This window comes from Cryptomeria japonica, chromosome 5, assembly GCF_030272615.1.
Source record: "Cryptomeria japonica chromosome 5, Sugi_1.0, whole genome shotgun sequence".
In the NCBI taxonomy this organism is placed as follows: domain Eukaryota; kingdom Viridiplantae; phylum Streptophyta; class Pinopsida; order Cupressales; family Cupressaceae; genus Cryptomeria; species Cryptomeria japonica.
Genome location: NC_081409.1, coordinates 803,587,642 through 803,603,374, shown reverse-complemented (window position 1 = coordinate 803,603,374; position 15,733 = coordinate 803,587,642). Strand labels below are relative to the sequence as shown.

Below are 15,733 nucleotides of genomic sequence, written 5' to 3'. Positions count from 1 at the left end.
TTCTCAATGAGTTGATTGTCGGGTTATGGTTGATGAGTGTTTCACGCCGACTGCAAATATTTTTATTATAAGAAAATTTACCTGTGAAAGTTTGAAGTTACCAATGTTACTTTAAATTGAGCAATGTACCTGCTCTATTGGACGTTCCCATTGATCCTGTAAATTGTTTGCGTGGAATACACTTACTTGTTTGGGTGCAATGTATTTACTTTATATATTATATATGATTGTTAGTTATGCTAAACGGGTGCAATGTATTTACTTTATATATTATATATGATTGTTAGTTAAACTAAACGCGTTTGTAATATTTTTAACTATATTGTTTACACTCCTGCACTCTTTAAAGATCTCAAAACTTGCTGGGAACGCGGTAGCCTGTCAAATATATATGATGAACTACCTGCTCATCCTTTTCATTTGTAAGCTTGACAACGTCAAAAGAGACCCGTCGAATGTCTGATTATACCTTGACATTTTCTTCCACGCTCTTCTCACCTATCGCCATTCACAATTCTTAATCATACATAAATATCCCTCCGATTCATCGTTAATCGCAACGTGAAGAAGCGACTCACTATATTTTCAGACGCTTCTGCAAACTTTCAGTTTCTGGTAGAAAAGCTTTGCGCGACAATAGAGTCTTTCATATTTATTGATTTCTAATGGAAGGCGGCAATAATAGCAGAGCCATCAGCGACATTTCCAAAAAGAGGCGAGTTAAATCATTGTGTAGAGGAATTAAGGCTTTGTTCCCTCTTCGATATCTTGCCAAAGCCAGAGACTTTTATATCAAAAGCATATCTGAGTGTGCGGGGAGGGCTAATTACAGCGGTCTTGGTGTTTCTACGGTTGGCCTGCCAAAGAGTTTCAGCAATTCCTCTCTTAGAAATGATGATGAATTTGCTGAGCTCATTAGGGCCGCTTCGCAGAGGAGTAAATCATCTCCTGTGGCACAACAGAAGGTGATTCCGCAAAGCTTTAGCACTAATACGGCACCTTCTGTGGGAAGGATTGATGAGGATAGCCCCTGCTATTTTGGTGGGTCTTTCAGAAAGAATGCTGTCCAACCAAATCTTCGTTTCCCTCGTACTCGAAGCTGTAGTCCTGCGAGAATTTCCCTGGGTCCAAAATAAACCGTTCTGTACATGGGTCGGACCCTCTCGACAACATTTCTGATCGTGTTGATGTATTGCGTATAGATCAGATAATTGGGATCCTCCTCCCTCTTTGCTACTGTTCTTACCATGTAACTGTCTTGTTTATGGTCCTATGTTATGCGCTTTAGTCTTATATGGACTTTACCTGTCTAGACATTTTGCACCCATTTTTTATATGGACTGTACCTGTCTAGACATTTTGCACCCATTTTTATTTTTCATTATTTTATAAATGATAGTATAGACATTTATTTCTATATTTTTTCAATAATCTTGGATATCTCATAAAAACAAAGTTTAAAAATTAAACCTAAAGACTTAGAACTTTCTTATAGTTTGTATGGAAAGAACAAATTTAGAAATAATATTATACTTTTAAAGAAATTATTTATTATATTTATCTAAACAGATCTCAATTTAAAAGATTTAACTTCAATGTTTTTAATTTAGACCTTTTTCATATTAGACAAAATACAATATTGTGCTGTGAATAGATCATTCAATCTTTATGAACAAGATAGGGGAATCGTTATCAACGCCTTCCCTCAATCATCCAAGAGATCCTGACCATCTGAAATTGATTCCCAGTAAATATTGCTATTATTTTTATTTATTTTTTTCTTGAACAAGATCTACACTTATAGGAGAAATAGTAAGGTTTAGATGGGGGAGCTTTGTAATGTTCCTTGTAGGGTTGCTTAAATTTGATCGACCCAATTGATATATTAGCTATGGCAAATTCAACTTATATAAAGAAACCACTCTCACTTGCAATTATGCACATTAATAAGAGAAATTAGAATGCAATTGATAATGATGCCACGCCTATTATGGGGGACAATTCCACAGCAAATTTGTATTCTGCAGTTCTAGTCAAATAGATGAAGTCTAATATGAATGTGGTGCGAATGTGACAAATAGATACCTGAATTGATTAACAACGATCGCACTTATATGTATTAATAGAATAGAGAATGCAATCATCAATGATGCTACACGTTTGATATGAAAATTATGAGTTGATGCAGTTTGATATAAAGGTTGGTTTGAAAATGGACAATTGACAAATAAACTTAATCGATGTTCCTGAATGACATCTTTAAGATTATGCGCTTGTATTTAAAAGGGTATGCCTTGGTCTGATCACTGTGACTGATTGAAATCTTTCTATTCCTGTGATAATAATGGATGCTGTCTATGTTTGTTAGATCTTTCTATCCATGCGTCTATGGCATTTCAAATTAGTGGATAAACCACCCGCACTTCGTTATCTCAATACTCTGCTATGAATCAGTAGGAATAACCAGATCCCATGCCTCTTGAGAGGCCACGGTTTGCCCTTATATATCCATTGATGGGGTGGCATCTGAAGAGTTGTGTCTCAATATCACATCTTTTGCAAATAATTAACCGTGCGCAATCTTTAGCTAATGATCAATGAACTGATTGCTTCCATAACCTTAATCGTACCTCGGCATATGCCTTGATCAGGATATGCGTTTCTTGAAATCGCATCATTCTATACACTTTGTCCTTAACATAACCCTTGTCCTTATATCGTGTTAGATTTAGTTATGTCTACAAACAAATCGCCTTGGTTTGGGAGTATAAGTATTCTTTCATCTTAATCGATCGTAATTAGACTATCATTTGGTTCAACATTATCATTAATATCTTCGGATCTCTAGTGCAATACTGATTGCTTTGATTGCTTTCATAAATTGCTTAGATCATGATATCAACATAACCTGAAGTCGGCTTGCAGATTCCCACTATGGCTCCTATTTATAACTGATAATAATGAGTCTGAGTTTCTAATCTGCAGAGAGATTACACCCATTGGTGTGGTTGTAGATTTTACTAATCATATAACGACATACAGGCCCTGACCCCTGCAATGGTCTGATCGCCTTCACTAAATTACTTCCTTATAATCAAGTGATCTCCTCGACATAGATGTCATTTGCCATTAATGACAATTTCCCACAATCTTGCTGATATGCTTGTAGTACCATTGCTTGGTCCCGTATACTATCAATTTCATTTATAAGGATAATGCAAGGAGCTTATTTAAAGAAGTTTTGTTACCATCCTTTAATTGTTATTATTCCTAAACCCATTCATTGTTTTTGCTACTTATTGCTTTGGAGGTATCCTAGCCTGCCACACTTGGACCATACAAGGTTACTTGCTTATTTTTCTTAAAGATTGAACAGAGATATTATAGTCTCCCTTTCTTAGAAATAGGGTGTCCATAAGAAATCTTAAACTATTATGTCAATGCTAGGGTTCCAAATAAGTCCGCAAAATGCCTCAACACATATTCCTTCTTTGTTCTTATTGAGCAGACAAGGTTTGTTAAACTTGATAACATTACGAAGTAATCTATTTATATTGTAAATTGTAGGCTCCCAAGGTTTGTGTGCCATTTATTCAAAACATAATCTTGTTGACCACTAATATGGATGATCCCCTAAAAACTACCAAGAAGAAGAACATTCCAATACTGCACAAATTCTTTAGAGGAATGCCCTTTGATGATCTCAAACCTTTTACTATATTCATCATAGATCATCTTATTTTCAATAGCTTTTGAACTCCAAACAATTCCTGGATTCCAAATCAGCCTTAGGAGAGGACAATCAAGTTGCCATTGCGGCACTCTAATAATATCAACTTGATTCTCATAACCAAATGACATAATCCTTTCTTGAAGTTTCAAGAAATGGACATTATTAAGATCCATACTTGAATGCATAAAGGTATTCCTCAAGCTGTTAAGAGGAAAATTATTAGTTATCTAACCTATTTCCATCATCATAGAGCTATATGAGGGAAGGTGTAGCAATGCCCTAGATTGTTGGTAGAAACCATTGTTCATTGTGGAGGTAAAAATATGAATTGTTTTTGGAGAACATTTCACTAATAGTTGCCTCCACTCTATCAATGGTTTAAAATCCCTCAATCACAAACTGATGTCATTAACTTAGAGAAACAATGATAATGGTAATCATCATATAAACTCATAGGAAGTATGTGCATAGTTGTAAAGACACCTTTACTCAAGTTTAAACATTTGATAGTTTGTTGATTGAAAGAGTGAATCCCATTCATAAAATTATCATGAATTGTAATCTATTTCAATTTGATTAGAGAGTGGTTTGTCTTATAACCCTTATCTTGCCTCAATACTTTGTTGATAAAGAATCCACCTAGAACCCAAGTTTTATGGTTGACTTAAATCTCATAACATGATTTTGTAGTGTCTTTGTTATCCAACTTGAAAAGAGGATTATCATGGGTCTTATTAGCTTCAATCTCAAACAAGGGATTATTAATAAGTGGAAAGTTATCCTTGTATTCAAAACTAAATTTATCTTCTTCCAAACTTAGTTTCTTTGGTGAATCATCCTCCAAGGCCTTTAATGTTATTGGTTAAGACTCTTGACTAGATGAGTGCATGTGCATAATTCTTGATGTAATAGTTCAATCACTAATTTTAGTTTGGAAATTCATCTCTTGTTCATCTAAGTGTCCATGCCTTCGCTTGATTTTCTACAAGTTCATTCTTTCTTGAGAAGCTATCACCTTGGCATGATTAGCTTTCTCATTCCACCGTTCACATAGTAATAGGGTACTTTCCACATTTTTATTACTAACAATTACTTTACTGGGTCCATTTCTTTCCATTACTTCATAAAAAGATTTCTCATTTCTTTGTTTATTTCCCTCAAGATGATTAGGACTATCACACAATGTATCTTCTAATTTAATTTCATTAGAAATATTACTTTTCTTAGCCATTGACTTGGTAGTAGATACCATGTACTCTTCATGAGATAAAGGAAAATCATGAACAATCTTTTGATTTCTAAGCGGCTTCAAATAAGTTGATTTATGATCTCTAGATAAGTTATGCTCTATGCATGAACTTTGAGATGGAGTAGGGACAATCTCATAATCCTCATGAGTCCTTTCATGGGTAATATAAAAAGGAAATAAAAGTGAAACTTGAATAGATTTTTTTATGAATTGAAAAGAAGGAAAGAGAAAGGAGGAGATATGAAGGAAAGATAAAATGGGCATGTGAGATGAGGGAAAATGATGGAGAGTGATAAGGGATGGAAAACAAAGAGAAAATGTACGTTAGGCAAAAAATGGTAAATCTGGCAAGAAACATTTCTCATATACAGTGGAAACTTTTGAAAATTAATACCTATCATAAGTAAACACTAACATCCTTGTAATATAGTAAACAATAATGCGTCTTCACTCCTTTAAGAAAAATATCTCAACAGTAGATTGCAATTGAAAACTTAACAATTCCTATCATAAAATGATTGAGTGTAAGGTTTGTATTATAACTTTATAAGGAATTTGAGGAGAAAAAATATTTCAATATAATTTTTTAAATTAATTTCAGCTAAGATTTAAGTTTTGTGGGAATGGGATAAAAGGAATAGGAAGCATCTCAAACGTTTAAGGTTGTTGAGAGGTACTTGAGCCTAACAAAGCCTAATCTTCAATGATAGCTCAAGGCTAAAGGTGGTCTTTATGAATCAAGAAATATTATGGGAAGCTCGAGAGTCTAGGAGCCAAAATAGATGATTTATACTTATGTTAGGAAATAGAAACACTAAACACATAAAAAGGAAATGGAAACACACATGGGAAGCACAAATCTATCTAAAATAATAAAAATATACGATCTTAGTATTAAATAGAAAACAAACATGTTCACCACATCACAAAATGCCTATGAAAATACCAAAAAATGATACGAGGAATTTGTAGCTTTGTTTTGAGGTGAGATCTTTGAAATTCACTCCAAAAAAATGTAATAAAAGAGGTGATAATGACCAATGATAAATATTAATATTAGTGTTTTTCTCTTGTTCCTTACTAGTTTTGTATCTTGTCATTTTAATTTTTTTTATTAAGTCCATGTCTTGTATAGAATTCATGAGGTAACCTTTTGGACTATCTTCTTTTTTATAATTTATAATATTAATAGTTATATAAGATAAGATTGAACTTAAGAAAATAAAAAATAAAAAATTGATTATATAATATCTTATTAAGATTTAAGATATTAATTCTTAAAAAGTCCTCTATGTGAATATTATTTGAACTCAAAACAATTGACCATAAAATTCTCCTCCAATCAATCATAACCTACCACGATGGTTTTGTGCCCGATCTCGACTTCATCTCCCAATCCCTCCGTTCCTTCCTTTATATATATCAAAAAGAACCTACAAACAATTTTATTATAAGAAATTTTACCTGTGAAAGTTTCAAGTTACCATTGGTAGTTTAAATTGAGTGATCTACCTGCTCTATTGCACGTTCCCATTGTTACTGTAAATTGTTTGCGTGGAATACACTTACTTGTTTGCGTGGAATACATTTACCTTATATATTATATACGACTGTTAGTTAAACTAAACATGTTTGTAATATCTACTGCACTCTTAAAAGATATCAAAACTCGGGAGCCTGTCAAATACGATGAAGTACTACCTGCTCATTTGTAAGCTTGACAACGTCAAAAGAGACAGGTCGAATGTCTGATTCTACGTTGACATTTTCCTGCACGCGCTTCTCACCTATCGCCATTCAGGATTCTTAATCGTGTATATAAATATACCTCGGATTCATCGTTAATTGCAACGTGAAGAAGCCACTCGATCACTATATTCTCAGGCGCTTCTGCAAACTTTCAATTTCTCGTAGAAACGCTTTAACAGAGTCTCTCATATTAATCGATTTCTGATGGAAGGCGGCAACAATAGCAGAGCCAGCCCTGGCGTTTCCAAAAAGCGGGGAGTTAAATCATTGTGCAGGGAAATAAAGTCTTTTTCCCCAATTCCATACCTTGCCAAAGCCAGAGACTTTTATATGAGAAGCATATCTGAGTGTGCAGGGAGGGCTAGTTCTAGCGGTCTTGGTGTTTCTATGGTTGGCCTGCCAAAGAGCTTCAGCAACTCCTCTCTTAGAAATGATGATGAATTTGCTGAGCTCGTTAGGGCCGCTTCGCAGAGGAGTAAATCATCTCCCGTGGCACAACAGAAGGCGATTCCTAAAAGATTTAGCACTAATGGGGCACCTTCTGTGGGAAGGATTGACGAGGACAGCCCCTGCTATTTTGGTGGGTCTTTCAGAAAGAATGCTTCGCAACCAGATCTTCATTACCCTCGCACTCGAAGATGTAATCCTGGGAGAACTTCCCTCGGTCCAAAATAAACTGTTGGGTGTATGTGGGTAGGACGCTTTCGTCGACATTTCTGATCGTGTTGATGTATTGGGAAATTGAATAATTGGGATCCTCCTTCCTCTTTGTTGCTGTTCTCACCATCTAACCATCTTGCTTATTTTCTTATGCTATGAGCTTTAGTCTTCTAAGGGTATAGACAATTTTACACTCATCTTTATTTTTCATTATTTAATAAATGATACATACACTTATTCATTAAATGTAATTTTAAAAAAAAATTCAATAATTTTATGTTTCTTATGAAAATAAAGTTTAAAAATGAAAGATAAAGAAACTTAGAACTTTCATAGAGATAATAACCTGCAATTGCACCTTGGTGTGCAATGGGTACGCCGAATAGGTGTGGAAGGTCAATTATAAAAAAAAATCATCTATTTTTGCATACATTTGTGAAGTACATGAGGTAAATTAATAAAGGCCATTTAGAAAATGTTGTTGCTTATGCAATAATAGTCCCAACAAAGAAGTGATATATTTAAGTTAGTTGTGCACTCATTACAGGAAACCAAACACAAGTGAAATAAAACCTTTGAATCAAGAAGATGATTGGAATCCATACCAAAAGTCTCATATTATGTTTGCAATAGTGAGAGGGAGAGAGATGGATAGATAAATAGAGTGAGACATGTCTAGAGATAAGGGAAGAGAGGAAGAGTGATGGATATGAAAATGGAGAGAGAGAGAGAGAGAGAGAGAGAGAGAGAGAGAGAGAGAGAGAGAGAGAGAGAGAGAGAGAGAGAGAGAGAGAGAGAGAGAGAGTGGGGATAGATTTAGAGTAAGACATGTCTAGAGATAGGGGAAGAGAGGAAGGGAGAGAGAGATAAATAAATATGGAGAGAGAGAGAGAGGGGGAGAGAGAGACATAAATATTGAAGAGATAAACATATAGAGAGGGAGATAGAGAGGCAAAGACATATAGAAGTAGAGGTCTAGGAAGAAGGATGAGAGGTAGAAATGGAGATATATGGATAGGTAAAGAGAGAGAGACATATCTAGATATAGGGGGGAGAAAAAGATAGAGGTAGAGATGAAGAGAGAGTGAGATAGGAATAGGGTGACAAATAGAGAGAGATATAGAGGTAGAGGGAGAGAAAAAGATTGAGGTGGAGAGAGAGAGAGAGAGAGAGAGAGAGAGAGAGAGAGAGAGAGAGAGAGAGAGATGTCTGGGCCAATTTGTAATTAACTCATCAACAAAGATGTTTCAACATAGGTTGACACCTAGTATGGTGGCTCTACCTTTGGTAAATTATCTTTCAACCAATTGTAATAGTTTTCACAAAACATTGAATTATTCGTAGTTGACTTCTACAACCTCATTTTTTTTTCATCACATATGCACTATCCTTTAGTTCCCTTATTCACTTCTCAAGATATAATACATTTTAAGGATTTTGTAGAGAGAGTGCCAAGGAAGCTACTTAGAAATTGCATATGAGGTGTCATTTTTCATTGAATATGTATGATGCCATAAATTATTTTTTGGTTTGACTTTATTGTGAGTGATCTATTGTATCTTATATCTGACTTGTTTGTACTTGTTTTTCTTTAGCTTCACATACAACCTTATGACCATGAAGATACTATGTTGACTATATGTTCTTGAATATTGATAAATTTTAAGGTTAAATTGTAGTAAAATCCATACAACCTTGCACCCTTGTAATGAATTTTGTGTGTTGATAATCACATTCTAAATATATTAATATGTATAAGATAATATAATAATTAAATAAAAAATTACAAAGTTTCTTAGACTAATGTTGTTGATTATCACATCACATGATTATCTATAGTGTGTTAGTTCTAATGTTTGATTGTTGAGTTCTGATGATTAACCTTTGTATATGATCAATCTACATATTAAATTGAAGTTGTGACACAAACTGAAAATGAAGATAAAAAACTCATAATCAAAGAGTTAAAAAATGCCATATTCGTAGCCATTGATTAAGGGATTATGCTGAGAAGAGGAGGAGCTTAAGTTCATTTATCCTTAATTTCAAAATAATAAAACAATCTATAGAATAATCAAATGAAAGGCTTAATGTTGATATTATACAAAATATATCTAAAAGCTACTATGCTTGGATTAAATTAACTATAGTATTTTATTCCTTATGAAGTCCAACTAGGATGTTTTTTTTTTCATTAATTTAAGTTTAGTTGAATATTAACTTCCATTAAAACAATGATAGCTAGCCTGAAATACTTTTGTGGTAAGTACATCAAAACATGAGTTTTGAAAAGGAGTATTTTTCTGGATCAAATCCTTTGGAATTGTCCTTTTTTTTTTTTTAATAAACTTGGTGCAAGTTTTAGGAATCTTCAAGCTATAGGGACAAAACAGAGAGCTATGGACGAGGGAGAGATGGCAGTTGGAATGACTTGAGTAAAATAAAAGAGCCATTGGTATATCGATTTAATCTATATCTAGAAGGCATCGATTGAAGAAGGGGACATTGGTTTTAAAGGAAGTTTAAGCTGCAATCAAAGAACAGGTCTTGAAATTGATGCTCTATAATTCTTACCCTCATTTTGTAGATAATACGGGCATTGTCTGGTAATGGTTTTCTTCTTTCCATGGTTGACTCTTATGGTAATGTCTTGGTCTAAGGATGTCACTATAATTGTAAAAGAAGGCCACTTGGTTTGGAAATGTCTTTGCCAAAGTGAAGATAAGGCCATTGATTGTATAAGCAAATTGATTTACATGACTGTATATCTTTTGCGCTGTTAAATCTATTCTACATCTGTGAATTTGGTTACATTTCTGAATTTTCAGTCTCAACAATTTGTATCTGTTGCTGTGAAAAAATGTTGTCATCATATAGTAGTTTTCATCCTTTGTTGACAGAGTATTAAAAGTGCTATCAGTCTATGAGTTGTAGTATATTTCTGAGTTCCTATCGCTTCTATGGGTAGAATTGTTTGGCATTTGTTTTTATTTATGGAATTCATCCCCATCATGTTTATCCAGTTCAGAAGAATGAGATGGTGTCACATAGTGAAAGAGTGTTATTATATATATTCATATATTGTGCTTCTAGGCTATGTTTGAAAAGAGAAGCGCAGAAAGTTAAGGACATCATCAATGAAAGGAAGTTGCTCAACAAATTAAAAAAATTGGCAAAAAAATATCCTATGACAACAGACATAATTGACATGTGTGCAGGCAATGAGACTTTCAAGGAAACGTGAATGGGGAAGACAAGCGGTGGAAACGATGACAAGATAATCTATTGGCGATAGAACCGTTCGGGCACAAGTTGCAAGTCCTTGGAAATAAGTTTGAATTCAGTGAACAACAGACAAAAAAAGAGGGCAAATATCCAATGGTCCAAAACACTGTGATCGTCTTGCATGCTTATGTTAAGTTTTGGACCATTGATTTTAAAATTTTCCCTATCTATTTCATAGTAGGAGACGCCTTCGGCATAAATATAGGGATAGTATTGCACTTTTATAGAAATCATTTATTACAGTTAATCTGAATAGGATGAAGTATGTTTTCTCTCAATTTTAAATACAATTAAGACTAAATGCTTCGAGATTTAATTTTATTGTTTTTAATTTAGGTCTCTTTCATATTGGATTGAATGAGCTACTCACAACTTAATATTGTATTTTTTGTAACAATATTTATGTAAACATAGGAACTGGTTGAATTAAGATATATATCTTTCTCAATCTATTTAGATTATCTCTGAGAGCTATCTCAATTTTAGAGATTATTTAAGTAAGAAATTCAAAGCAATTTAATAGTAAGAAGAAAAGTGTATGTATTATTCTTTATATTTTTTTTAATGATGAATGGTATTATATTTTATATTAATAAATTGTTTACATAATATATAGACTATGGGATAGCATTGCACTTTGGAATTCAAGTGTGAAAACAAGAAGCAACAATTAAATAGGCACATATGTCATTAAACTACCAAGGCTGTATGAACAAGAGGAGGGGAATCATTATCAACCCCTTTCCCTAATCATCCAAGGGATCCAGGGAATTTGATATAGGTTTCTAGCCAATATTGGTATCATTTTTTATTTCTTTTCTTCTTGAAAAAGATCTACACTTATAGGAAAAATAATAAGGTTAGATGGGGGAACTTCACATTGTCAAGCCAACAATAATGTTCATTATTTCTCTAGGAGGTAGAACATTGGTCATGTAGTGGGACAAGTTGGTCATGGTTTTAGTGATAGGGAGCCACAAGGAACAAACTTAAAGCTATGGCTATACTCATATTGATGACGCCCATATTGATGGGAAGCATTCCAATTGAAAAGGGGAGGTAATGCAACAGAAATAGTATAAATATCATTAGCCTAGTACTCTATGAGTGTCTACAAATGAGAAATGTTTAAAACCATATTTTAACATTGGAAATAAATGTTGGTTCTCCAAAAGGTCTACACTGCAAAAGGTAGAAACCAAGTTGATTCTTCAAATATCTATGGAGATGCCAACTCCAACTAGAAATTGGACCAACTCACAAGGATTCAACATATCCTTCTACACTTTGGGCTCTACAAGACCAGGGAGGGTGATCCCTTAGTGAATTTATAATCTTTGCATGATACTCACAAGTTGCACTAAAACAAAGCAGATAATCTCATATACAATCTCAACAAAGAGGGATAATGCTCAAGAATGGAAAATTCTTCATTGATCCTCAACCTACTGGAGCATGAGATGAAGAAAACATATAATAAGAGACATGAAATAAAATATATTTTGATAATCAATAATTTATAGCAAATATAGATGAATGGAGCACAAAACTGACTATAAAGACTTAGACAAGCTATAACGAGTGCCTTATTCAATTGGGGAGTCAAATTCATGAATTCTAAGATGAATTACAATAGAATTTATTTGATAGGATGTTGAACTAAGAATATACTATATTACAATATATCTCAACTGTGACCCAAACCCAAACTACTTATTGAAATCCCTACACAAGCACTGCCACTTTACAATTTTGTTCAAACATTTAATTGATACCTTCGATCACAATATAAAAACAAAGCACATACATCACAACAATGCAATAAGTGAAAGAAACCCTTTATTATATTTCATTCAAAAGATAGTAGAATCATACAATGGAGAGAAATAGGTTTGGATTCTATTTCATTAACTCAAAGGCTATATCTGTCATAAGGCAATATATAATTCAGTCTTTCAAAACCTGCACAAAATATGACATAAGACTCATTCTATTTTTTCTATGCAAAAAATAATTTACACTTTTCTCTTTTGCACCTAAAAATTGCTAATGGAACCTATGACTTTGATTTAGAAAACTTGGTACAGAGTTCAGACCAAGGGAGCAAACAAGCTTCAGGCCAAAGGAGACACCTGTCATCAAAATGATCGGACATACATGATTCTTGTTACAAATTATTCCTCTGAGGAATGTCACAACAAACACCAAATATCTTTAGTTGCTTCATCATAACACTTCATTCACTCTATCTTCCTTGTTATTCCCGAAAAAGATCCTAATACAGGCCCACCTTGCTATTGCTCGTGTTGAAAAAGGTAACCGCTACAAGAAAAAAAGAACGTTTACTAAACTATCACATCAATATGTTTTCTAGCTAACTGTTTGCGGTCTTTATTCCTCATTCAAAAATGTCTTTCTCCATTCATTGTATTCTTCATCATATGGCCACCTAAAACTCATGACCTCATTAGCTTTTTCCCTATATGGAGTATACTTTATAGCAACTTGATTTGCTTCTCTTTCAAAGGACTCAAAGAATGTCTCTGTAAATTCAATTTTATCCATACTGTCCTCCAATAAACCAATATCCAAATCCTCGCAAATTAGTTCCACCAGAGTGTTGATGATTCTCTATGCCTCTTCCTTCCATAGCTGCAAAGGCTTGACAACTCCATTGTCATCTAAAATCCTTGGCAGAAGTGCATTATTTAACTCATTGAAACTCCTGATCAACTCTCTTATTTTCTCTCTATGCTTTTTGGTAGGATTTGAGCTTCTTGCATTGACTTCACCAACAAATAGGTTGGTTGAAGTGTAGGTGGCCTCTCAGCACAATATTTAGTAGCCATTGACATTAGTCTAAGCTCATTTTCTCTTTGTAATGATTTGGTAAACTGAGGTGTTGCCATTTCATTATCTTGATCAAAACCTTGGATATTAAACAAAAAAGAATATAAAGAATGAATAGTATTCAATTTTATGTCAACTTTTTCATTTAAATGAGTTAACACAGAGCTAACTATTTCTCTTTGCTCGGAGGTAGACTGATCCTTTGATTCCTTCAGTTTATTCTCCAATTTTGTGATCTTCTCCAATAGTTGAGCCTTTGTTGGATCAGTTGACCTAGTTGGTTCTTCAACAAATGGATCCGATGAAGAACACTGAGTTGCTACATCAACAAGGGTAATAGGAGGAGATTTTGATGTTGAAGGTGTTGAAGTAGTTATAGGGGCAGTGATAACTTTAAGAAACCCCCCCTCAAAAAATTATATAAAATCTTGGTGAATATTTAATTTTTTCTAAAAGTAATAATAATTTTTATTGGCGAATCTTTCCTTTTTATAAAAGAAAATTAATTTTATTGGCGAATTTGTTTATATCAATTTTTTTTTGGTAGAAAATATTGGTGAATCTTGGAAAATAATCATTGTATGAATTAATTACTATTGCATTTCCTTTCATTTAAAAATAATCTTTTATAAAAAAGTAAAGGCATGAAGGTTGAAATCATTAATGAGTTTAAGGGTTAGACTATACTTTATTTGGTTTCTACCATTAACTTAAAATAATATAATAGCCCTCTTTCTATTTTGTGAGATAAAATTTATAAACAATTTGTAATACTCATGGGGCCAAAAATTGCTTTTAGACCATTGGTTTTCATTGAAGTCAACAATTCAAAAGCAATTTCAAACCCCACGAGCATTACAATTTGTAGGTACATTTTATCTCATGGAATACAATGAAGGTCATTAGATTATATTTTAAATCAATGGTGGAAACAAAAGATTGGTGATATAACCCTAAAGTAACTAATAATTATGATATATTATTGGTGAATTAATTTGGATTTCTACAATAAATTATAAAATCATGGTGAATATGATCCAATCATGTATCAAATATTGTGGCGAATCTTTAAGTTAAAAAAATTAATAAAATAAATCCTCCAGCGATTTAAATAACATTAAAATAAAAATTTGTAAAAATGTGGCGATTTGGGTCACCTTAAAAGTTGAAATTATTAGCCAAATTTGATTCCCAAATTTCAAAAAATAGCCAATTGGCAAATATTAGCCACTAAATTTTTCACTGTATAGGGGTAGCAGGGGATGCTTCCAATGTTTTATGTTCCAGAAGTTGAACCTTAGACTGCAACTCAATACATCTCTATTGCACCTTGTTATATTCACAAAAAATGTGTTCAAACTTCTTCATAAGTTCCTACTTCTCTATCTCTTCTCCCTTAGCGGTCTCATGGGCCAATTTGGCCACATCCATAGTTAACTTTGAAGCTTCCACATTTCATGTATCTACATCTCTCTTAATTATTAGGCTTCCCCTCAAATTAGGGTTGATATCACTAATATCAGGTCTTCTAGGCCCTTGTTCCAATGACCAAATGGCTAGTGTGGCATAATCTTGCACAAATTCAGATCCTTTTAATGCCAACCTAGCTTCTTCTTCAGAATTGAAAGGCTACTGTTTTGATTTTCTGATGGCATCAAAGGCCACTACATCAATAATATCCCATTTAGGAAGAATTGAGACCCCTGCTTGGCTGATGATTCTTTTGCCCTCTTTAGCAGTGATTCTTCTAGATTCTTCCATCATCTCACCCTTTACTTTATCTTGATTCTCCTGATCAGTTTTATCTGGCTTTTGATATTCTCTTTCTTCATATCTCCTTTTGTATTCATAAATATTCATCTTCCATGCTAGCTACAAGAAATCTTGGCTTTGTACAAAAGCCTCATCTTCAATAAATTTATCACAAGCCTCTTTTCTTGCATCTATGAAAGCTCTGCCTTGGATAACCAAAGCATTCAAATCTAATTTCAAAGGCCTTGGCATAGGAGGGATACCAACTGTAACATCATAAAATTGCGACCATACAATTTTTGACCACATTTGGGTCTTCACATTGGAGAAGTGATCCCTAACCTTGATTGGAGACCCGAGACATGCTCACACCTCCCCAAACATGCACTTCCTTGCATCAACAACTTTCCTCCTGCATTTCTTGTCTTGGATTAGGATAGGACAGGGGCATGGCA

At 33.7% G+C, this 15,733-nt stretch overlaps 2 protein-coding genes across 2 annotated transcripts; both read left to right on the top strand.

The window, feature by feature from the left end:
- Positions 1–665: 665 nt before the first annotated feature.
- On the top strand, positions 666–1,136 carry LOC131075581 (uncharacterized). The gene has a single exon (XM_058012425.1). It carries the CDS (start codon positions 666–668, stop codon positions 1,134–1,136), a length of 471 nt encoding a protein of 156 aa, XP_057868408.1.
- A 5,799-nt stretch (positions 1,137–6,935) lies between these two features.
- LOC131075580 (uncharacterized) lies at positions 6,936–7,406 on the top strand. Its single transcript, XM_058012424.1, has one exon. It carries the CDS (start codon positions 6,936–6,938, stop codon positions 7,404–7,406), a length of 471 nt encoding a protein of 156 aa, XP_057868407.1.
- Positions 7,407–15,733: the final 8,327 nt, after the last annotated feature.

Coding starts and splice junctions, on each gene's coding strand:
- LOC131075580 (XM_058012424.1), top strand. CDS start 6,936: ATGGAAGGCGGCAACAATAGCAGAGCCAGCCCTGGCGTTTCCAAAAAG.
- LOC131075581 (XM_058012425.1), top strand. CDS start 666: ATGGAAGGCGGCAATAATAGCAGAGCCATCAGCGACATTTCCAAAAAG.